The sequence below is a fragment of the Polypterus senegalus genome, chromosome 9 (genome assembly GCF_016835505.1).
Source record: "Polypterus senegalus isolate Bchr_013 chromosome 9, ASM1683550v1, whole genome shotgun sequence".
NCBI lineage: Eukaryota > Metazoa > Chordata > Cladistia > Polypteriformes > Polypteridae > Polypterus > Polypterus senegalus.
The window spans coordinates 39,949,052-39,973,120 of NC_053162.1; the positions used below are offsets into that span (position 1 = coordinate 39,949,052).

Genomic DNA, 24,069 nt, shown 5'->3' on the forward strand with positions numbered 1-24,069 from the left:
AAGACTTAGTTTTGTACATTAAACGCTTTTTGTAGAGATATGTCATATTTATATAATATATGCAATTGCATAAGTGAATAGGATACATTAAATATATGCTTTTCAATAGCAATTTACAATATCTTGTAGTTTAAAATTTTGCAAAATACTCTTGTGGTGGCTCAATTACTACCATGGAGAGCCGAGTCCAACCCAAGTGATGCACAAGTAACACAATTTGATGAGGTATTGTTAGTTGTGGAGGGACTGTCACAATTTAATTGAAATGTATTAAACATAACATTTTTAATAGAAGTACACAATAAAGAGTTAAACTCTCAAGGTAACATTGTGGACTGCTTCAGACCAATGTGAAGAGCAGGGCTGAAGTTTTGCTTATGATTGTAGTGTCAGAGAAATATTAAATTATTATATAATGTGAGTTTCTTTTATTTAAGAATATGAAAGTTTTTTTTGTGTAATAAATGCATTCCCATTTTTCAACAATTGTATCAATGCCCCGCCACTCAGTTAGAAATGGCTAAGCTACCACATCCAGCTTTAAAATCAACAAGGCTACCGTCAACAAGCATTAACACGTCAAAGTAGGTTTTCAAGGTGTGGTGTTTTAGTAATCACAAAAGCATTTGAATTCACTGGGCAAGCTGAACATAGAATATGTAACGGAAGACCCAAAGAGATGGCTGTCTGCTTCTGAGCAACAATTGTTCAAGGTCACTTCCTTAAGGGATTTCAGTGCACTGATAGATCGATGTGAGACAGTGTCGACTTACACCCAAATACATGCTTCAACTCTGTGAAACCTTTAACGAAATTATCTTGTATGTTGTGTTACCATTCTTGTGGGAAGGCAATAAGTGGAACAGATTTCTGGAAGTGAATGACTTTAAAGTATGGTGTGACTGCCTGTGGCAGAAAGTCAACTTCAGCAGTCAAATTTTAAATTTTAATTCACAGACACCAATATGTCAAACAAAGTGTTAGCGAAAAGTACATTGATGCCTGTCTGCAATCTTCTGCTTTGTCGTGGTGTAGGGGTGCGTTTCATTTAATAGTACAGGGCACTGCTTCTCAACCATTAGGATGGGTCGCAGGCTGCTGCTGGTGGGGCGTGAGATGCCATTATTAATAATAGTATTGGGTTGCAGTTGGTCGCTGCTCTGACGATCGTGCTTGACTGCTCTCTGACGGTTGCATTTGATTCACTAAGGAGGACAATTGATGTTTGTGCGCAATTCACCAAAGTGGTAGATACTTACATGGGAAAAAGTCAGTTGCAACACCAGAAAAGTTGAGAAACACTGGTGTAGGGGATCTAGTCAAAACTGATAGAATCGCCACCGTTGACAAACTTAAAAAGAACTTTGCAAAACCCATTATTCAACACAATAACCCCAAACACCCTGCAAGCACAAATGGAACAGAAAAATGTATTAAATGGGCCCCCTCTGAGCTTTGACTTGAACATAACTGAAGCTGTGTGGGATGACTGAACAGGAGAAAAGAGCAAAAATCGGCCAAAATCAAAGGAAAAGTTATGGCAAATCCTGTAAGACGCTTTTAAGAATTTTCCACAAGACTATTGGAAAAATTCTGTAGCAGTGTACTAAAATCTGTTGCTTCAGATTTGTATTCTATGGGAGATTATAGAAACACAGGACATTTGTTTTAGTTTTTATTGTATCCATGTTTATTTGTTTTTATTATTATTATTTTTAATATGTTTTTGTGAGCAAATATGCACTTATTTCCTATTTCCCACACAGCTAGCTTTAAAATTAATTTCTGAGTGGCCTAAGCCTCTTTTACAGGACTTTATCTGTTAAAGCCACATGAGAAACAGTAGCGTGAGCCATGCTTCTTCAGACTGCTATGGTGCACCATGGGATTCCTTTGTGCTCCTAACTTGAACCATTTCGAGATTGGCTCTGTATACTGTGAATGTTTTGGAATTTCTTTCCTGTTGAATCACTTGCTGCCTTTTGTGTTTGATCTGGCAAGCCTGTATCTTGATGTGTCAGTCCTTGCCACATGAAACTCTTGCTCATCGCTCTGGGCAGTGTTAGTGCACACATTGTGTTAATTTACTTTCACTACCATCTTTGCTGTGCCGTCCTCAGTGTTGTTTACATATCTGTTCAGCCTGTTTGAATAACAGTTGCTATTGGTTACGCATTGTTAGTTTTTGTGATAAAGCATTCACTCTTGCAAGAATCAATGGGCCTTATAGCTAAACTTAATGTGTTTGCCAGTTTGAATGGAAAGATGAATTTGTTGAACTTGATGCCAGGGAGTTGTCTTATGTTGGACTAAGATCTGTCAATAACATTTAATTAATCTTAAGCAATTTTGGATGAAACTGTTTTTCATCATTTGTCCACTGATGCATAACTTTGCTGTTTAATTTCCTGTGAACTGCAATAGTAATGACATTCATTTCGAGAAGATGAATGCATATTATAAAAACAGACATTATGTCAGTAGTGCTGTTTTCTTGCAATTTTCTTCTTCAGCCGCTCATAACTAACTGAATGGTATGAGCTTCTTTTCTTGATCTGGAGTCAGTTATTCTTCTGTGTTCTATACATTTGCCAGACTGGTTGAGGAGAAGACTATGGAGAACGACATAGAGTGAACTATGTTCACAAACCACATAATATTTTTACCATAGAATTCTGAAGGTACTTTAAGTACAAGACTTAAGTGATGTGGAGTCAAAGCAGGATCCTACAGATTACACTTGACATATGAGTGGAGCTAATGAATGAAATGAATAGCAGTTTGAGTATTCCTAAATTAGAACATTAGAATACTCTAGACGAGAACAGGCCATTCAGCCCAACAAAGCTCGCCAGTCCTATCCACTTGTTTCCTCCAAGAAAACATCAAGTCGAGTTTTGAAAGTCCCTAATGTCTTACTGTCTACCACACTACTTGGTAGCTTATTCCAAGTGTCTATCGTTCTTTGTGTAAAGAAAACTTTCCTAATGTTTGTGTGAAATTTACCCTTAACAAGTTTCCAACTGTGTCCCCGTGTTCTTGATGAACTCATTTTAAAATATAAGTCTCGATCCACTGTACTAATTCCCTTCATAATTTTAAACACTTCAATCATGTCACCTCTTAATCTTCTTTTGCTTAAACTGTAAAGGCTCAGCTCTTTTAATTTTTCCCCTTAATTCAATCCCTGTAGCCCCGAAATCAGCCTATTCGCTGTTCTCTGGACCTTTTCTAGCGCTGCTATGTCCTTTTTGTAGCCTGGAGACCAAAACTGCACACAGTGCTTAAGATGAGGCCTCACCAGTGCATTATAAAGGTTGAGCATAACCTCCTTGGACTTGTACTCCACAGATCGTGCTATATAACCTAACATTCTGTTAGCCTTCTTAATGGCTTCTGAACACTGTTGGGAAGTTGATAGCTTAGAGTCCACTATGACTCCTAAATCCTCCTCATAAGGTGTACTCTCGATTTTCCGACCGCCCATTGTGTATTCAAACCTAACATTTTTACTTCCTAAGTGTAATACTTTACATTTACTGACATTAAATTTCATCTGCCACAAATTGATAAAGTAGCATATTGGGCCTGGCCAAGGACGTTTCATGGCTTTTCAAAGGTGTATATAATATAAACTAGACTGGCATAGTTAGTTTCAAAAGACATTTTTGCTGTTTTTTATGTGTAATTTACATAAAAGTAGAGTCTGAAGCAGAAACATTCAAAGAGGTTCACTTTTACAAATTCATGTGATGGTTGCAAAGGCACCAGCATCTTTTTTCACCAAGCATTAATAATATGCAGTTATTGCCCGTGTATTTTCTGCAAAGAGAGAGACTGATGACAACTTTGTTTACAAATAATAAAGCATTTGGTGAGTAGAAGTAGAAGTTAATTCCTTATTTTAAGCACTTTAACAAGTACTTTAAAAATGTACGCTACTTATTCCCCATTTACTTTATTAGTTGTTGCAGCTCTTTTAAATGCTTGTGCTTTCTCTCTGTGACTACCAGGATGTTGGCTACTCAGGGACATTAGGATATACCATTCCTGAAATATTGGTGGAAGATCCAGCTGCCATGATAACATCTGGAAAACAGTATGTAACATTTTGTATGTTTCCTTAACATTTTTCTGTTGTGCCTGCTATTAAATTGAGACATTTAAAAAAACAAATCTTCAAATTGAGTGAATTTCATCTTACCTTGTTATAAAGGTATTCACTGTCGGTTTCATAATTAAATATAGGAATGAAAGCAATAAAATGTAATAGAATGATCTGAATATTATATATATATATATATATATATATATATATATATATAAAATACAATATAATTTTATTAGAATAAATTAAATATATGAATGAATGCTATAAAAGTATTAGAATAGTTAAGTGCAGCATTTGTATGTTTTTTTTTTTATTTTTATTATTATAGAGTCTGATAAAAGTTTTCTAGATTTTTGGCAAACCAAGCATGTCTGTTTTTTCACTGGGAACTGCCTTGCTACATAATGCATTGCCACATATGTGTATGTATTTATAAAAGCGTTGGCACTGGCAGTCAGGCTTCTGTTTTCTGTTATCAGTAGTCCAGAGTCAGTTTCCCATAGGCCAGTTTGCACATGTTTAATAATGCATTATGAACAATGGCATAGTTAGCGTCTGCAGTAATTATGTCATCGTGATTAAGGATTGACAGACATTTTGTTGCCTGGGCAACTGTTTGTTCTTATAAACAGTTTTTTTTTTTCTACAATGAATAGTTTTTCCATGAGCCAACTGTACTTAAGAAAAAACAACTTCAAAGTCTCAGAGTTGGCAGCATTGTGAAAAAGTGCAAAATTTGAGTTTTTAGCATTATGCTTCAGCATTTAAGCTTGAAATAGCTCCTCAGAAGTTTATAATATAGAGTTAACAGCATGAACAAAGCATAGTTGTCTCTTAGATTATATATCACATGAGTCATCCACTTCTCATATGCATAAAATAGAACAAAAAAACTTGCTTTGTGTCTAAAAACAAATAACTAAGATTGTGATTACTGTCATGTAAAAAAGTAAGTACGCCCCATGAATTTTTTATTCTTTTTAACACATGGACATATCAAGAATTGATCTTCATTTGAATAGTATCTGTAGTTAAAGGTGATATATTATAAGATTGTATTGCATAGTCCATTGTATAATTTAAATAAAAATAAGTGCACATTTTGCATGTGGACAAAGCATGTAGGCCCCTACACTTATCACTGCCTCAAGTAAAAGAGCTTCTTGTGGCCTTCAGAAAGATGTCTATAGATGACTACATGTCTGAGAATTGATTTCAAAGGGTTATAAGTTCAAGTTCACTAAACAATTGGAAATCAACCATTCCACTGTGCAGAAGATCATTTATAAGATATCAAATAACTGCCAACTTCTCCTGGCCATGCCACCCCGGCATGTTTAGCTTGAGAACTTGTAAGATGCTGAATGAAGTCTCTAAGAACCCTAGAATTTTATCACTGGACATCCAGGTCCACTGTTGATATAAGTGAGCATGAGCCTACCATTACAAGAAGCTGCACAAACATGGGAGGTATGCCAGGAGGAAATTGTTGCTGTCCATAAGTAACATCCGGGTTAGAGCAACGTTTGAAAATGAGCACTTGGGCAAATATCAGGAGTGTTTTAACAAAGTGCTATGGACAGACAAGGTAAAAGTAGAGTTAATTGACCACAGTACCAGAAGATATGTTTGATGAAAACTAAAAACATCATTTTAAGTGAAGAACCTGATACCAAATGAAGAGCATGGGGGTATTAATGTTATGAGTTTGGCCTGCTTTGCTATATCAGGTTCTTGGCAGCTGACCTTCATAGAATCCACTATGAGGTTTCCATTGTACCTGTGGGTGCTTAAGGATAATGTGAGACCAAACCTTGCTACATGGCAGTGGCCTTAAATATACAGTAAATCAGCCAAAGAAAGGCTGAAAAGAAAGAAATGGAGGGTTCTGGCAGGCGTAAGTCAAAGTCTTTGAGATGCTGTTGGGGGATTTAAAATGGGCTATGCCTGCATATTAAGCATGGCTTTATCCTGTGATATCTCAATATGTTTTCAATTTTGTCTTAATATTCAAGTTGGTTTAAATTGTATGTCTTCTGGTTATTGTTAAGTTGTAGCTGTACAGCCAGGTAGTTGTGAGACAAATCTTGACAGTGGTGGGAAAAGAATGTGTTTAATGTCTTATTTATTAGCTTGTGCATTTTGCATGAAATACCTTAATGATTAATGACATTGCATAGAAATAGCACGCTCCCTTTTGCAGTTTTGGGACAACTTATTTTTATACAACAATTTATAATCGGTTATCAGATTTCATGAGAACACTTACGACTGCTGCTTAGAAATAACAAGCCTAGAAATCTCAAACTGCATTTCATAAATGAGCTGTAATTAGTGAATTTATAATCAGATTTTGGAGAGAAATCAGAATATTGTAATTTCATTTTAGTTGCCAGAGAGTAAGAGGTTATGGGAGAAAGAGGCTTTTGCCAGGAAAAATAATATTCAATTGATTTGTAAAAGTAATAATATGTAATTGTTTGGTTGACATACTTACCTACAGGTACTTCTGCATGACGCACATCCTCATATGCTCATTAGATGAACCCATAACAAACCAAAAATAACTTCTGTTAGTCAAGTCTTTGGAGGGTTTGGGAGGGGAGTTGCTCTTCCACAAGTGCTTAAAAAGTTACACCAAAGCTGACTAAAGTATGGTTGCCTTCTTTAAACTTTAGTTTTCCCTTCTGCCCAGTTTATTTGTTCCTCATATATTGTTACAGTGTTGACACTTTACAGTGTTGTAATTTAATAAACATGTACTTGTTAACTTTGAGCTTAAGAACATACCGGCCTTATTTTTATTTTACATTTTATATTGTACTGAAACTTGTGTTCTTAATGCTGTCACCTTTATGTACTGTACACTACAGGAAAGTGAAAAAGTAACACTGAAAGGAGTCCATTTTGAAATACAATAATATAATAAGGCAAGGATACTGGGCAGGTAAAGTTGTGATCATACTCTAGGCCAGTTGAGGAGCTTATCTTCTTCCTCTTTCGGCTGCTCCCGTTAGGGTTTGCCACAGTGGATCCATCTTCTTCCATATCTTTCTGTCCTCTGCATCTTGTTCTGTTACACCCATCACCTGTATGTCCTCTCACACCACCTTCATAAACCTTCTCTTAGGCCTTCCTCTTTTTCTCTTCCCTGGCAGCTCTATCTTTAGCATCCTTCTCCCAATATACCCAGCATCTCTCCTCTGCACATGTCCAAACCAACACAATCTCGCTTCTCTGACTTTGTCTCCCAACTGTAATATATCAACCTTCCTTCTCTCCTTCATATCTGCTAACTCTCTCCCCTTACCAGTCATACTGCCAACATTCAAAGTTCCTACCCTCAGTTCCACTCTCTTTACTTTCCTCCTCTCCTCCTGCCTCCAGACACGTCTCCCTCCTCTTCTTCTCCTTCTTCTTCAGCCAAACAGTAGCCCAATTTCTGCCAGCACCCTGTTGGCTAACAGTACTGGTGGCGGTCGTTGTTAACCCAGGGCTTGACCGATCCGGTATGGAAATTTGTATTGTTGATAATGATACAGAATAAACCAAAGGTCACACCACTGCAGTCCATAGGTGCTGCTCACACTGTTGCCAAAACAATTGTTTGTGTTACAACATGCTGTAAAAGCACACTGTGAAGAGCTCTTCATGGCTGGCAGATGTCTTTGTGCATTGTTCATCCAAATAATGGAATTTGATTTGGGGTCAAAGAGTGGGCCTTCACAAAGTGGGAAGGTTCTTCCATTAAATTGCTGCATGAATTGAGCAGGAGGGTAGCCACAGCAGGAGACATAGTCCTGTACAGCTGCACATGCAAACCAGAGCATTGTACTGCATATGACATGACACTGACTATGGGTCTCGGCAATGAAAAGTCTCGGCATATAATTGCGCAATAATGGAACTGTTGTTTAAAAGGATCAGACTGTAAGAATTCTGGCAACTTTATAAATACTGTACCTCTTTCATTGATAAATTCCAACATTTTAATAGATGGCTAATCACAGCTGTAAAAGACAGAAAGCTCAAAATTTGTTCCCTTCTCCTAAATAAAGGTTGCCTAGCTAGAAATAAAATCATTCATCTTAATGTGTAAACCTTTCAACAGTTATGTCAGTGCTTTATGCCTGATTTTTGAACACGGACACAAAAAAATCTATTGTCTGGGCCAAAACAATAAGTATGTAGTCGGTTATTTTCATTGACTCAATTTTGCACTATAAAGAATATTAGAGGTATAGTTGTTACTTGTGGATGTACTATCAGTTACGCTTTTTCTATTTATGTAAATAAAAAAAGATTGTTTTTTCTATTCTTGCCCACAGAAAAAAAAGTAGGCAGGGTATCGCATTGCTGTCCACTGTAATAACCCTAAATTACCTCATAGAACAAAACAGCTTAAGCTTGAACTGGAATCAAATAAAAAGACTGGCAAGTGTACCTGGAAGACTCTTTCCTCAGTGTGTTCTGCTGCCAAAAATGTCCTCCTGTCACCACCAGATTGCAGCTGACACTTTCAACCTTGTGTGCATAAAGTTATATGACATCCTCTTTTAAAGTAATGGGAGAAGAAAGTCGACAGTCATTTGAAAAGATCAGAGGTATGCAAACACTAATCTCGATCACTTCAAAACACTTACGATAGAGTCAGCTGGGGATATGTCATGTCAATAAGTGCAACACTTGCCAAATTAGATGGCAATATAATGAAACCCCATCCAGAAAAAAAATAAAACCAAACCATCAAATGCCAGTGCTTCAGGAAAGTATGACCGTGCTCAGGGACAGCCAGCTGAAAGGCCATTTGGATATCTGGGCCTATCACAGACATCTGTCTGTAGCAACATTGGGCTTGCTTGGATTTTCATGAAATTCTAAAAAAAAAAAATATATCGTTTTTCATTTTTCTTGTGTTGTGTCTATTCATACCATTACCTTTTATTTTCTTACAAAGTTTAACGAAGAAAAACAGCTTTGTTGGTGAATACTGTTTATTTAAATTGGGAAACCTGTTTATAAGGTATTGAGTGGTACAACGTAGCTACAACCGTGACCGTTTTGCATCTGCTTCTAAACAATCAGAAAGTAATTTTATTTAAAATAATGTTAGGGATCTGCGTCGCCAATCAGAATCTCATAAATGCCAGAAGTGATTCTACTCCATTGGGCCATTGAGCGAGGCTCTTAACCTGCAATTGTGACATTAATCTGCCTCCAGCCCTGCCGGTCCTCCAGTTTACAGGGAGACTTGGGAGTTGGTAGCAGGATTGGCACTCCAGCCACCGTAAAAAATAAGAAAACGTCACACTGTTCCAGTGTGGTGCTGAGGTGTCACCCACTGTACTCGAGTACCAATGCAGGTGCTTTGTCATGTGGTGGGTGCAAGAACACGCTATCACCGCCTGTCCCCAACTTTATTAATCCTAATTACATAATCCTTTTCCAGATTAGATTTAAAATCCAGTATTCCAATCCTTGGCTTAATTCAATGGTAAAAACTACTCCACATCACCTTATATTTTTTTTTATCATAATCTACTAACTTTTCTTCCGTGCATACTGATTTTTTTGGCAAAGCGAAATTAATAATTTCTCATCAATCTTGTTATTTCTATGTTTTTTAGTGTTTTTGCCACCTTCTTAATCTGATAAAAATAATTCTTATAAAGTAATTATTAATGCAGTAAATTCAATTATTTTTAAAGGGTGTTATCCAACAGATGTCTAAATAAAGTACATTTTGTTCATACCATCAAAATGTAAAAAAATTGAAATGGCTTTTGAGTTGTTTACTTCCTTCATGCTGGCAGATCTCAGTAAGGATGCTTGCCACTTGCGTGTTTTTAATTTTTGTTGCTATTCTCTTATCTCAGGGTCAAGAATTTCCACAAAAATGGAGCCCTGGGGAACTCCACCAGCAGTAAGTCTGACACAGATCCTGTTCCAGCCATTCCTGATGAATACCAGCATTCCAGCAAACTGAGGAAATCAAGCAGTGAGGTGAGCTAAGAAGATGGCAGTGACCAAGACAGCAGTAATTTGTTTAGGAAAGGCATATATACTGTGTAGTTGAGCATTAAAATACATATGCATCACGCTTTAACAATAACTGCATTGTAGGAGCGTATCAGCCACTGCAATTTGTGTTCTAGTATTTCTCTACCTTTTAAAGGGATTATGAACAGATCAGTGCCTTTTATGGACACAATAGTTGAATGAACCTTAGAAAAATGTCCTACTTACAGAATAACAGTGTTTCAAAAGTTACCATTTCATCTGACCGAGGAACCTTTTTGAAATGGAGAATGACAATATTGCATTGGTTTCATGAGTCCTCTTAATATTTGCAGGCTGTATGCATTCATCACTATGAAAACTGTACCTGATGGCCTTTTTGTTTAAAAAATAATTGGGTTTTTTTAAAGAAAAAAAGGTGAACAAAATGTTGTATGTTACAATACATTTTGGTTTTCACCTTGTGCTTAACCTTGAAATCCTAAAGACAAGAGTCAGGAACAGAGGCAGGCAATTTAGTTGTTTTTGTGATCGTTCAGACTGACAGCAAACATATAAAAAGCCAAAAGGTGCCTTCCAATAGTCACAATTTTGCAATGTCTGGAATGTGATTATAAAGCACAAAATGCCTGCGCATGAAATTCTAAATGTTGATATCGGCTGAACAGATGATTAAAATAATGTGCTTAGGTTTTACAGTATAAGCAATTTGCCATATTTAACAATTTTGTTTTCAGTAATATCTTGGGCACCTGCCAACCATCCAAAATGTGTTCTGTTATTTTGACTTCATTTCATAAAAGTGTTTTTTTTATCTGTGTAGTAAATTAAAACCTCCACCTACAGCATCACTGTGACCTCCTTAGGCAGCACTCCATGTCAATGACTCAGCTTTCTCTTTTCTTTTTTTGTTTAAGAATTTTATCTGAATACTCTGATGCAGGGCCATATTCTTAATTTGTTATGTAACTGCTACATTTTTGTTCAAGAATTCACAACTCAAGCACTTTTTTATTTTTTTTATTTTGAGTTTGTGATCCTCATCACCAAAATGTAATTAAGAAGTGTTCACTGCTACGATTGAATGATTTGTGCAGCCTTTGACAGGTCAGCTGTCTCGAGGAATTTAAACATGCGGCCAAGATTATATGGTGTGGTGCAACATTGAAATTGCAGAAAGATCTTGGGTATCCTGCATGTTTTTATGAGGCAGTAAGTGATAATGGGTATTCTGAGGTTTTGATATTTACAGCTGTGTAAGTTGGAAGCAGAATTTTTTGTTGTTAGACAAGAAATGTCTCCCTTCATCTTTCTCAAGTGAAGATTCATGTGGCAGGATTTTAATCAGTCAAGTCAGTTATTTTGGAAGATCCCTGTGTAACAGCCGACTCACTCTCCCAAACCGGCAGCTGAACAGATGAAAGATGAGGACGTTAGACCCGACAAGCCATACTTCTTCCAAATAAACTTTTTCCCTGCCGATCAAAAATAAGTCAACGAACAAAAAGTATGTAAAATAATAAAGTGAGTATATATTGATAAAGAAAGAAATTAACAAACTCCAAACAATATTTATCATACCCCAAGCAACCCCGACATAACATACGTCCCCAAAAGTGTTAAGCAGAAAGTAATAATAAAAAGAAAACGTGCAGCACAAAGTTAATATATAATACAAACCCTCCCTTGATCCACACTGAACAAGAACTCAATAAGACGCACAGTAAGTACAAAACGCACATAAAAGTCCAGAAGATTTAACAGAAAATGGATAGTGTTGCTGAATCTGGTTCAGCTGGAAAAATAGTCCTACGGAAAGTACACAGATGAAAATGGTGACTTGCTCCTCTCCTCTCCCCGAACAACAAGAAACTGTCTTGCTGTGTTTATCCTCGGCGTGTGGCATGATCCAGAACCTCAGGGTTTTGCAGTACAAAGCTGTTGTTGTCGGGTGTGAATGATCTAAAGCGGTCTCTCCTGTCTCTGTAGTGGAATGGCGGTCTAGTAGAACAAGATATGTTTTTTTTCTTCCTTTCTGTCCTTCCATTTAAATAATCACTGATCGGATGCAGTTGATGGAATTGATAGAACCAATTATCGGGAGGGGCCATGGTTCCACAGTGTTATCCTTCCCCCCCATTGTTTCCAGAGGAGCATATTTACATACACACAGACCATGTAAACAGGACAACGCTACATTATCAATATTAGAAATTATGAACTTGTTATGTAATATTTTTTGCCAAAGTTGGAATTAGTTGCATTTACACATGGGCAGTGTTTCATAGAAGACGGAATGAAGCTTTCACTGCAGCTTAGATGCAGCCTGTAGAGTTTATGGTGGTGTTGTGACACCATTAATAACTGATATCTGAGAATAGGAAGAGGGAGATGAGGAGTAAAACTGAAAGTGATTGTTTGCTGCTGGCTACTGCTACCCAATATTAGGCTGGCAGATATAAAAAAAAATAAAAGATACTGGGTGATCTGACGTTGATCCTCTTTCCGGATTCTAAAGGATCCTCTCCTCAGCTGCATCCCCCTGTCCCTGAGCGTTCTCAGACTAAGGAATGTGTTGCAGGCCTCTAGAGAGATGGAGACGTTCATGTGCGTTAGATATTTTGAAGGTCATGTCACATTGCTTTTTAGTACATTTGGTCAACTAGTTAAGGTTCTTGAAAGTTTATATACATAGTAGAATTGAAATATCATAAAGATTTCCAGAAACTCACACTTGTGACATCAGTGCCATGTTAAGGAGGTAAATGGGCAGCTTCAAACTGAACGAATGGCTGGCAATGGAGTTTAATTAGTAATTTGCCTCTGTCTTGATTCAGAGGGTCAGTCACAGAATCAGCTGGAAACATAATTCTGTGTGTAAGAGTGTGCTGTTGTGTCTACGACAGAAAATGAATTTGTCACATTCATTAATTAACTCATTGTTCATAAAATAGCTATTGAATATGCAATATGTGCATTGCTTAATCATTGCTGCTCATCCACTCTGAAACTCTAGAAGTCAAGATTTTGACTTTTAGTATATTAATTGAGAAATAAAATAAAGATACAGTCTTGTTGTTTTAGAATATCAGAAGCACTGAGACTGACATTTCTTTATTTGTTGACTTGATTTGATAACTAATTTTAGCATCCCAATTAACTACATAATATTAACAAATGTTAAAGATGATAAACAGAAAACTGTTTTTTATACCATAAATTAATACAATCTAATATGTTACTTTCAAAAGTGGAATTTAGGATGCATCAGCTGGGGTTACCACAGTAAAAAGTTTAGACAAGGTGGCAAGCTGTGCTGTGACAGAAAGCAGAGCGCACTCATATTCATCCTTACTCATAATGGACAACGTCACTGGTAATCAAACTGGAGCAAAACTGACATACCTGGAGAAAAAATGTGGGAGAACAAGCTGATTCGACACCGACGGTGGCTGGGCAGGGCTGGAGTTGTAAAGTGGCGTCAGAAACTGTTTACCATCCTGCTGCCCACTTAGCCAAAAGTGAAATAGATAACAAATACAAATTGCAGTTTTCCCCAAAGTTACTATGCTTAACACATAGTTAATAATTTATGCAAATTGGCAAAGCCCTACAAAAAAGTTCAGGATCGCTTGTTGTTTTTGCCTGTCCTTTCAGCTCTCAGCACGATAAAGGAAGAATATAAAAAAAGCAAAAACTTTAGATAGCTGTTAGTGGACCACATAGATCTTCAAACATCCTGCAAGTCTAGTTGAGGAATCATTGAGAATTGATAAATCAAGTGTACTTTTGCATAAACTCAGAGCTTTCCCCCTGCCCCCCATTGACATGTTGCATTGTAAAAAGCCAAGAAAGCCCACTGCCAGCACTTTGCAACATCAACTAGCAGCTTGGTGATGAGCAAAAAGCCATTGTGTTTCAGAGGATGCCATGTTTGTTTTCTGTTGCAATATTTTATCAGTAATGTGGCCCTTTATAGATGTATTTTTTATTATATAGATTAAAATACTTCGGTTTTTCGGCTAGCCAGTATCTGCAGATGGCACAGAACACTTGTTATGTTCGTAGTTTTCTTCTTTGAATACACTCGTAAAGCTTTAACGTGCATTTTATTTTTAGTTGCTGATGTGCTCATCGCCTATGATCTCCTGCTGTATGTTGTAGGCCACTTCATTTTCTTCTGACTTTTTCTCCAGCATCAAAAGATACAATGGAAGATATTGGAATGTTGGTAGCACAAGATAACATCACCAGACCACTTTTTGTAACCCCTTTGTAGTTTTTTTTTTTTTTATTTCTAATTTGTGGTTTCAGCATGGTTGGGTATGTTGACCAGGCCTTACACTGGACAATAAGGGATCCTGTTACAGGAGCAGAAGCTGATCAGGACAACTGAATGACTCTTGCAAGCATATCTCACTCTCCTCACTGACCACTGCTGCCTTAATGTCTCAGATATGCTTTCAGCTTTCCTTGAAACTGCCTTTTCGAGTGAGGACATTCGGACACTGCATCCGACATAGAGCCCACTTTTTTGCCAGCAAACTCACCCTTTAAGCTTACTAAGAAATTTCACTTTGCTTGAGGTTAGGCTTTTGATTTTCGGTTTCTATCAGGATTAGTCTGAAGTTGTAGTGCTGGTATATGAACTTATTGGTACTCAAAAACCTCCTCTTACTGTATTCTGTCACTTTGAAGTGTATTCTTGTGTACTTTGTAAAGATCTTAAAGAAACTGACAAATTAACAATATACTGTATTAACTACAAGTTATATCTAGATTAAAAAAAGAATATTTTACAGTTTATGTTGTTATTACATAAAAATAAATGCTGTCTATAAAAGAAAATAATGTGAAAACAAGACACCGCTACATTACTGAATACATATATTTATTCACTAAATTCCTGAATTTGCAATCAATATGAATATTAATATGTAAATAGAAATACAATCAAAACTTATTATTGTATAGATCAGTGCTTCCCAAACTTGATCCTAAGAGACCCCCTATGGCTGCAGGTTTTTGTTCCAATCAACTTGCGTTTTTCTTCGGACTCTTAGCCTAGTTAAGTGAGTCATTAGTTCCCAGTTTCTGTGTTTTGCAGTCAATATAGAAATTACATACTAAGTCTGGTAGATTTTTATTAAAATGTAATAAGCAGTTATATGGGGAATATGTAGATTTGTTTAAGTCGTTAACAGTATTTTCAACCTAATTTTCCATCTGCTTTTCCAGGTGTTCTGGTTTTTTAATTGATTATTTACTAATTAGTGGGTCTGATACTGAAGTCATTGCTGCTTTCATCATCCTGGGTGTCTGCTGTGCTGGTTGTTAATTGTCACTATATTACAGTTAAATGAAGAGAGCAAACTACACAGGCAAAGGGGAAAATAATAGGAAAACAACAAAAGAGAGTTATGCATTTATTTATTTTTTTTTTAGAAAAAAACAAAATTATTTCTAATGTCTTATAAATAAAGACCATACTTGTGTGTTATTATGAATGCAGAACAACAGAAGAGTAAAAAAAAGACCAGCTAATTAAATGAGATCAGTTGTTGTCGATTATTATCACCAACTGTGAATCTGGTTGGAACAAAAACCTGCAGCCACAGTGGGTCCCCAGGATCGAGTTTGGGAACCACTGGTGTAGATGAATTGCTACCATGTAAATTACTTGCATACGTAACTGCTGTCTAGTAGAGATAAGTTAATTATATTTAATCAAAGTGCACAGTCCCATATCAACATGCTTGTGGTCTTCCATTTACAGTTGTGTTGGGGTCAATCATTCTGCAGTACATATGAGTGGACTTTGCTGTCACAAGTTTGACAGTTGGGGTCTTGTCTTGAGTGCCGGTTGAATTCTGTTTTGCTAAGTTTGACTTGATTATATAGAATATTTTTTCTTCCAATAACATTAAATGAAAAAATAATAATAAAAATAATTGAGGCCTTGTTCATTTTATCACTTGTTTGCTTATTTAATCTTATTACTCTTTTACAGAAAAAAAGAAAGAAAAAAGTCCACAAGCAGCCATCAGAAGTTATCAATGATCGATTACTGGAGAATAGTTTAAACACCTTACCAACAGCCTGTCCTTCTGATTCAGGTAAGAACTAAAGTGAAACAGGAGTAGCAGCAGCAGCTGCCGCCATTTCTGGAGGGTCTGGTGGTTTCCTAGAAAGACAGACTGCTTTACATCTTTAATTTCATTTACTTTGTAAGTATATTCTAATTAGTTCTTCTTAAGATCAGGATGTGGACTCAAAATCTTGCCTCACTCTTTATGTATGTGAACAGATGCAAGATCAATGGCCACTTGCAAAACATAAATATTTACAGTATGCAAATGGACATGCACTAAATCAAGTGATGAACCTTGTGAAATAAGGCAGTTCCATGATTATGTATACTGTAAAAATATATATAGAGAACACAGTGCAGGGTCGTGTGGAGTATAATATTAAATACTCAGCAAAACTCACACATTTAGAAAATTTAAGAAATGTCCTCTCATGCCTTTGCATGATTCTAATGTTTAGTTATCACGTGTAGATTAGTAAGTAGTGCCATTGCCAGACAGATTATTGCTGGTTCTTTTTTAAGGAATTGTGCGCGTTCATTGTGGTGGTGTTTGCAAGTGAGCTCACCCTTATCTGAGGGCTCAACACTTTTAGCTTTGTAACACGCCTGCTAGTGTGCAACTAATAACACTTACTACCAAATAACTTGGCCTTTCCTTTATTCAGTACATTTTTAATCCATTGTTTCAAATCAAATCTTGAAATTTGTTGATATTAAGCTTTCAAGTATCAAGCATCCTCTTCGATGACCAGTTATTTAAATAGTATCCGCTCCTGTCTAAAGTCACACACTGTCTGTATTACAGCAGATCAGTCCTTGTGAAGATTTATTATATTACAGGGCAAGTCCCAAGACTAGCATTACAAGTGGTGTGTAGAACATCATGTTCTATGTGGTTTCTTTCTGTTCATTTTCTCAGCATTGTCCTGTGCCAGCTGTCTTGTTTTTGATTTAGACTCAGCTGCAAAGCCTTACACCGAATTTCCAGTTTAGGCAATTCTACAAGTTAAAGCTTGATGTGTCATAGCCTCTCCTAATATATTTAAGTTGCATGGCATAATGTTGCACATGAATAAAAGCACTTTTTTTAGCCGTTGGAGGATAGTATTGATTCCTTATTGCCTTAAAGAAAGAACCCTGCTGCTCTCACGAATGTTAGTGTTTGTGCAGTGCATGTTCAGCCCCTCCGCCGAGCAGACTAAGGCTAGCAGTGCCCTGCTCTGAGGTGCTGAGTATCTCTTTGTCACTCGCATTTATGGAGAGAGCTGGATGCTTTAAGGCTCATATGATGGCGTATATTTTTTGGCAGACTCTAGCCTCCATCATTCACATCTTTCTGTCTAATTTCTTTTGACCTGCGAACTCTGTTCTTTTTAGTACACTTTCCATGCTTGACACTGTTTCCGTCCCTTTTCAGTTTTTGTATTGTTTCTTCCTTGACTCTTCCCTACCATTCTGTATTCATTTTTAGATTCTCCCAATGGTGCTGTTACCACTGCTGCCTCTCAGAGCCTGATGCTCCCAATCCCAGCCTTTCCACAAAGAGAAATACTACCTCCCATGATGCCTGACAACATAAACGCAGTTCAGCCGGCTGGGCCACCTGCTGAATATAATTCTGATTCTGCAGAATCAATGGACGAGATCCCTGTGGCACAGACCCGCTTGGGCAGCACAGCACTCAGTGGCACCAGCAGCAATGGAAGTCATCGACAAAGTATACAGAGCTGCCTGGGGAGCGCACGGCCAAACCTTCACCCTAAGCCTCACCACCAAGTGGATGTCCGGGATTCTCGGCCACAGCCTCCTTTACCTTTGTCTCAGCTCAAGGCTAAACGGAAAATCTCTAAGAGCACATTGACACCAGAAGATAAATTTGAGCTGATAAATCAAACTCCCACAGTATACGTGACTAAGAGTAGTGGGGAATTCACGGTAAGTGCCACCAACGTCAAAGCCTCTTCAGGGCGTAGCAGCCGAAAAAGGAATGGCAAGCGAATGCAGGAGGGCACGAACAATATGGACATGAATTTGGGGGATCCAGGTGTCTTATCGTAAAAACAATAAAAGCATTTTGGAGAATCGGCCTAGAGTAGCAGTGTGCTTGTCATCACTCACAATAAACACTGAGTAGGTTATATTCAGTTTTTCTTTACTCTTTAAAAAAGGTATCTGCAGGCAACTTTTTGTCCCCACCCTGTAAATTGGTAAATATTTCTTAAATACTGAATACTTTTGAATGTCTGGGTTGAGTTCACGAAGGTTTTTGAAGCGCAGATGGCTGAAACTCATTGGAAAACACTAATTGTTTTCTTCAGGCTGTGTGAAGGCATGGCGAAAGTTAACAGCTACCTACCTGTGGTCCGCTGCAGTTCAGTTGTACTTCACTGCATTAAAACGATGTAACGGTACAGTTGACAGCTGCTGGTGCACATAAGACCCTGCATATGTTGGAAATGGTTTGATGGTGTCGAGTGGGTAATGAGAGCATACTGATAAATTGGGATTTGTTTGTTCAGAGATGGCATTCTGAGAATTTGTGGCACACTGGAGCTGAGAGGGTGTTTGACCTGAACTCGCATCTAGAAGTCTGCGTGCTCGGTGGGCTGAGGCTCGTTGAACCCAGAAGAACTTACCGAGCGGCAGCATCAGGCACAAATACCCTGACCTTTCTTTCAGTGCCCTGTTTTGTGGTACATTTAAAACTTTTATTGTAATGACTGCCTGAATGCTAAAGTGTAAAATAAGAGCTCCATATTCTTGATTTTTAAGCGGCAACTGTTGGACGTCTTTTGAGGCAGCCTTGCAGTGCAACGCAGTCCTTGATTTTGCCCAGCGTTCTTAAATGTACTAATGTCGTGTCAAGTTGTTTGGTGGTCTCCTATTGACAGATCTCAGTATGGCCTAGGTCAGAACCATTAAAAATGAGCCCTTTTATTCATGAGTCACACCAGCGTAGCTGTGAACTTATGCATTGTATCATCATCCTAATTACAGATTGTTAATTAAAATAAACATGTGGCCACTTCTAAAGTGCTGGTAGGGTTTTTGATCTAGCATGTCCGTTTTCCTCTGATCATAGCATGCCACCCAGTTGTCATTAAGGAGAATCATTGCCATGTCCTGTCACTTTACACTTTGATCAGAAAGCTTTGCTTTTGTCACATTCCATTATAAATGTCCATCCATCCATTATCCAACCCGCTTAATCCTAACACAGGTTCACAGAGGTCTGCTGGAGCCAATCCCAGCCAACACAGGGCGCAAGGCAGGAAGCAAACCCTGGGAATGGCGCCAGCCCACAGCAGGGCGCACACACACCCACACACCAAGCACACACTAGGGACAATTTATGATTGTCAATGCACCTAACCTGCATGTCTTTGGACTGTGGGAGGAAACCGGAGCACCCAGGGGAAACCTACACAGACACGGGGAGAACATGCAAACTCCACGCAGGGAGGACCTGGGAAGCAAACCCAGGTCTCCTAACTGCGAGACAGCAGTGCTACCCACCGTGCCGCCCCATTATAAATGCTTTCCTCAGATTTGCAGTATTATATACTGTAGAGAGTTTGATGCAAACGTAATGCCTGCTTTGGTCAGCGTTGCAACATTTTTACTTCCCACTAATGTCAGCAGCACTTTCACTGCTGTGGCAGTCCTTACCATGGTTTCTTTTATTTTTCCTCCTTGTCTAACAGCAAGGTGTGTAGGGATGTTGTGATGTTGCTGGTTTACATGTTAGAAGGCCACCATTGGCTTGTTCTGATTGAGAAGGCAGTGCTCATGGGAACATTCAAAGAACATGATGACTGTTTGCCATGCTCCATTAACAGTGCTTTGTGTAGATGTTTTATTATTATTAATCATGACAGCTGCTGTTACCACACTTACAGGAGTCACTGAACTAATTAATAGCGTTACGCAGCTCTGCATTCGTTTAGGTTTCATTTGAATGCTTATGCAATCATGATATTTACGTTTTTTTTTTATCAGGTAAAGATGAAGTTTAGTTTGTCAGTGAGCCTGCATTGTGTAGACTGCTGCCAAAACATCCTGGTTTAAAGGATCTGCTCTGGGGTCCTGTGACCTTATGATGGATAAGCGCCTTTAGAGGACAGGGTCAGGGTTATGGTTAGGGTTAGGGTTGCCTTTGCTTGCTTCCTTAAACTTTTTTTGCTTTGAGTATTTTGGAGCTTTAAAGCATCAAAATGTGAGAGCTGTGCTTGAGTCTCGATCTACAGGCGTGCAGAGCCCAAGGAGAGGAAACAGCTGAACCTTTATCTGACATCATGAGTGCTGTCCCCGGGTGCTTTACGCGTACAGCTCCACAGTTGTTTACATTTTTGGAATTATTGCAGCGCAGGCAGGTTAAGTGACACGCTCAGGGTCAGAGAGTGAGGCGGAGACAGGCAGTGAAATAAGCAGCCTTATGGTTTACAGTCCAGTGCCTTAGTCATGAGGCCACTCAGCCTGGTTAAGAGGGAGCAAAACTACAATTAAGTAAAACCTAAATCTAGCGATCGTCGTGTGCCTGACAGAGGCTCACCCTGCAGTGTGTCTTGTGAATGAGGTGAAACGCACTCGGATTACTTCTGGGAACTGAAGTGTGTCATGGTACCGAAATACCCTGCCTCTTTCAGGGTGTCCATGTTGCTGCTGCCTCTTTTGATTGGCTAGCCGATGTCCTAACTCCTTAAACGTGGTGGTGGTTACCCAGTTTGGATTCCCTTTCCATTTGGCAGGGTTTACTTTCTGATGTGGATCTTTCCGCGTCCTTTCTCGGTGTAGCGGTGAGGGTGAGTGTGCAGGATGACTCGGCGCCCTGAACTAGAAGCCATGGGGTGGATTACCAACTGACCACCAGAGCAGTAATAAAGCCCACTCTCTCTTCAAAGTCATACTTGGGTTTGCATTTTCTGTTTTATTTATTTATTTATTTTTCTTGATTTCCACCTTAGCACTTTGACAGAATTCCTGCGTGTTGTTGTTTTTATTGCTTGTTTTATTATCTAAAGGCATTTTATAACTTGTACACTTTACAAAAGTTTTCACTATGAAATTATAGCTAACAAAAATTTCTTTTTAATATTTTACCGGAGGAACTGAACTGCATTATGGCCTGTCTGATTTTGTGTGTGACGTTTTAATATAAATGAAAAAATATATATACAAAACTTTTTGTATACATTCACATTTAAATATAAATATTCTGAAGTAATACAGTAAACAATCTTATATTTTGTACAAAACTATGAAATGCAATATTGCTTTGAATCTTGTGTGTATTTATTTTTATACCTCTGTTAATCACGAGTTACTTCTGTGCTGCACTAAGTATAGAAGATAAAGTGTTTCAATGAAAGTTTCCAGTATTGTCCATAAATCCACCTTCTAAACACCCGTCCATTACTCTCCCAAATGTTTCAAAAGGACCTTTGTGTAAAATGAAGCATTTTAGGTCAGCTCTGCACGTCTGTGTTCAGCACAGGGAGCAGAAATGGTTTGCCGTGTTGTTCTCATTATTGATGTTAAACACACACGTTTGTTTTACTGAATACGGTTATCAAGTTTTTTAGCAACAGACTTGTCTGATTTAGACATTAATTCCGGCTGTAATGTTTTAAGTGTAGCCACAGATCAGAAAGAGAAGGCTGCTATTGAAAAGGAGAAACTTGAAAACTTTACAAGTCAGTTAGTTCCTCGTCAAGTAAAACGGCATCCTCTTAACATCAACGCCATCCACAGCCTTCTCGTAGTCCTTCGTTCATCTGCGGCTCCGGCCATTTTATCACTGTATATTAATGAATTCTTCTCATGTTCAAAGTTTCATTGCCAGCGAGTTAGTGAACTGAACTGACATTGCGCCTTTCGCATTACAGCGCTTTGTAAGCCACAGTTCTGTTATCATATCAAACTTGTCTTGTATTCTTATGTTCAAATCGACATCTGCCCTTTTCGCATACGTTTGTACTTAGCACGTTTTGCTTGTTGTGTCTCTAGTATAATTTAGACATACCGATTGGGCACAGCATACTTGGGTGATGTGTGTGTGTACGACGCAAACTGGTTTTTGTTGTAATCTTTTGGGAGGTTTAGCTGTCCCCAATGGTCTCCTGTTATCTCCCACGTGGACCACCAGAGAAATCCATGTTTTATCAGCAGCATGGCTTTCTGTCATACACACACCACTGGAAAAGACATTTTAATAAATCAGGCAACTTCTGTTCTTAGTTGTCAGTTCATAAATCTTCAAAGAATCCAATCTTTATAAAATGAAAGCACCGAGAAGTGATGTTTAAGACAATAGAGGGTTGTAACGAGATCAAGCAGCCTCGATCGGAGAGGACATTGTAAAGGAGACTCAAAACTGGTGCATCCTGCTGCCTGAGGCCTCGTGTAATGAAGTAGTAAGTCTGTTTTTTTTGTTCACATTTTATCAACTGGTTTAGACAACAAACACTATTTGCACTATAAATTTATACTGTAAATATTTTGTATTTTCACCTATCACATGTCTTTTTTTCTCCCTCTCCTTTAGATAAGTTGCTATTCTTTTTTGACTTTGATTTGCATTTAAAATATTGGCTGTCATCTGTTTTCTTCTTTTTTCAAATAAAGTATTTTGCATCAAAATGGGAAGACCGTCTGTTAGTTTTTAGCTGTGCACGGGGGTGTCGTGTTTGTTAAACGTAGGCTGTGCATCCTTACAGGGGTCTGTTTGTCATGCACTGTTCTTTCTCTTGCCCACAACACGTTAAATATTTTGCAGATGAAGCCTTGCTGCAGATCCAGTGATGTTTGTGTCGTTGAATGATGAGAGCCCCCTAAAATACGGCAATAAACACGGGAGGAGAACCTCTGAGCCTGAATGTTGATCCATTTTCAAAGCAGAGGAGGCTCCTCCAAAAGGACGCACAGTGGATTCTTTCTACCTGCACACTTTATTTTGTTGTAGATTTCATTTTTCAATTTTTTTAGAAATTTGCCATTTTTGCCCATCAATCTACACTCTCTAGCCCATAATGACAAACTAAGAAGATGTTTTCAGAAAACCTTTGCACATTTCTTAAAAATCAAAAACTGAAATCTCTCATCTATGTAAGTATTCAGACCCATAATTTGGTGCTTTGTAGAAGACCCCTTAACAGCAATTGCAGCTGCAAATCTTCACAGTACGTCTCGACAAGCTTTGCACACCAGGATTAGGGTAGGACATCCCATTCCTCTCATTAGATTCTCTCAAGGTCTGTTACATTGAATGGGAACCGTCTCTAAAGTGTCCTCACCAGGTCTCTCCTCAGATGTTCTGTGGGGCTCAAACCTGAGCTTTGGGTGGGCCACTCAAGGACACTCTTCCTACACATCCTGGATATTCCACATAATATTTAAATATTCAGTAAAGACACATACAGTTGCATTTATATTACAGTAGATGTTTAGTGAGACTCTCATGAAGACCAAATCACATTTTAAGATCCATTTCTGCAGGAATCTGCACGATAGTCTCCAGATTGTCCGAGATGTTGATGTTACTCTCGGATATCTTCCCCCCTTAATGGCCTTTTCCTTTCTCATCAATATGAAGTTTCTTTAACATCCTAACATTAGCGCTCATCAGGCTTTGGTGTGGCGTGGCTCTGCTTCGGCTCAGGGTGACAGCGAAGAGCCCCTCCAGGTGTACACCCATATTCTGCTGTCCTGCGTTCTCCTGTGACAAATTAAAATTAATGCTGATGTGTGTCTAACTCAGGCCCCTCTAGCTGGCAGGACCTCATGTTGTGTTCTATCTAAACCTCCTAAAACATCGGCCACCAGCAGGGTCCGTACACGGGCTTCACCGTGA

General features: G+C 38.3%; 1 protein-coding gene across 2 annotated transcripts in view; it reads left to right on the top strand.

Annotated features, from left to right (window-relative positions):
- zdhhc1 (zinc finger DHHC-type containing 1) overlaps positions 1–19,470 on the top strand; it is an 86,610-nt gene extending 67,140 nt beyond the window's left edge. For both annotated transcript variants that reach the window (XM_039762951.1, XM_039762952.1), the window contains exons 8-11: positions 4,014–4,099; positions 9,988–10,114; positions 16,140–16,245; positions 17,692–19,470. In XM_039762951.1, the coding sequence (XP_039618885.1) occupies positions 4,014–4,099; positions 9,988–10,114; positions 16,140–16,245; positions 17,692–18,278 (906 nt within the window). In that variant the 3' untranslated portion in view covers positions 18,279–19,470. The remainder of the gene's footprint in view (positions 1–4,013; positions 4,100–9,987; positions 10,115–16,139; positions 16,246–17,691) is intronic.
- Positions 19,471–24,069: the final 4,599 nt, after the last annotated feature.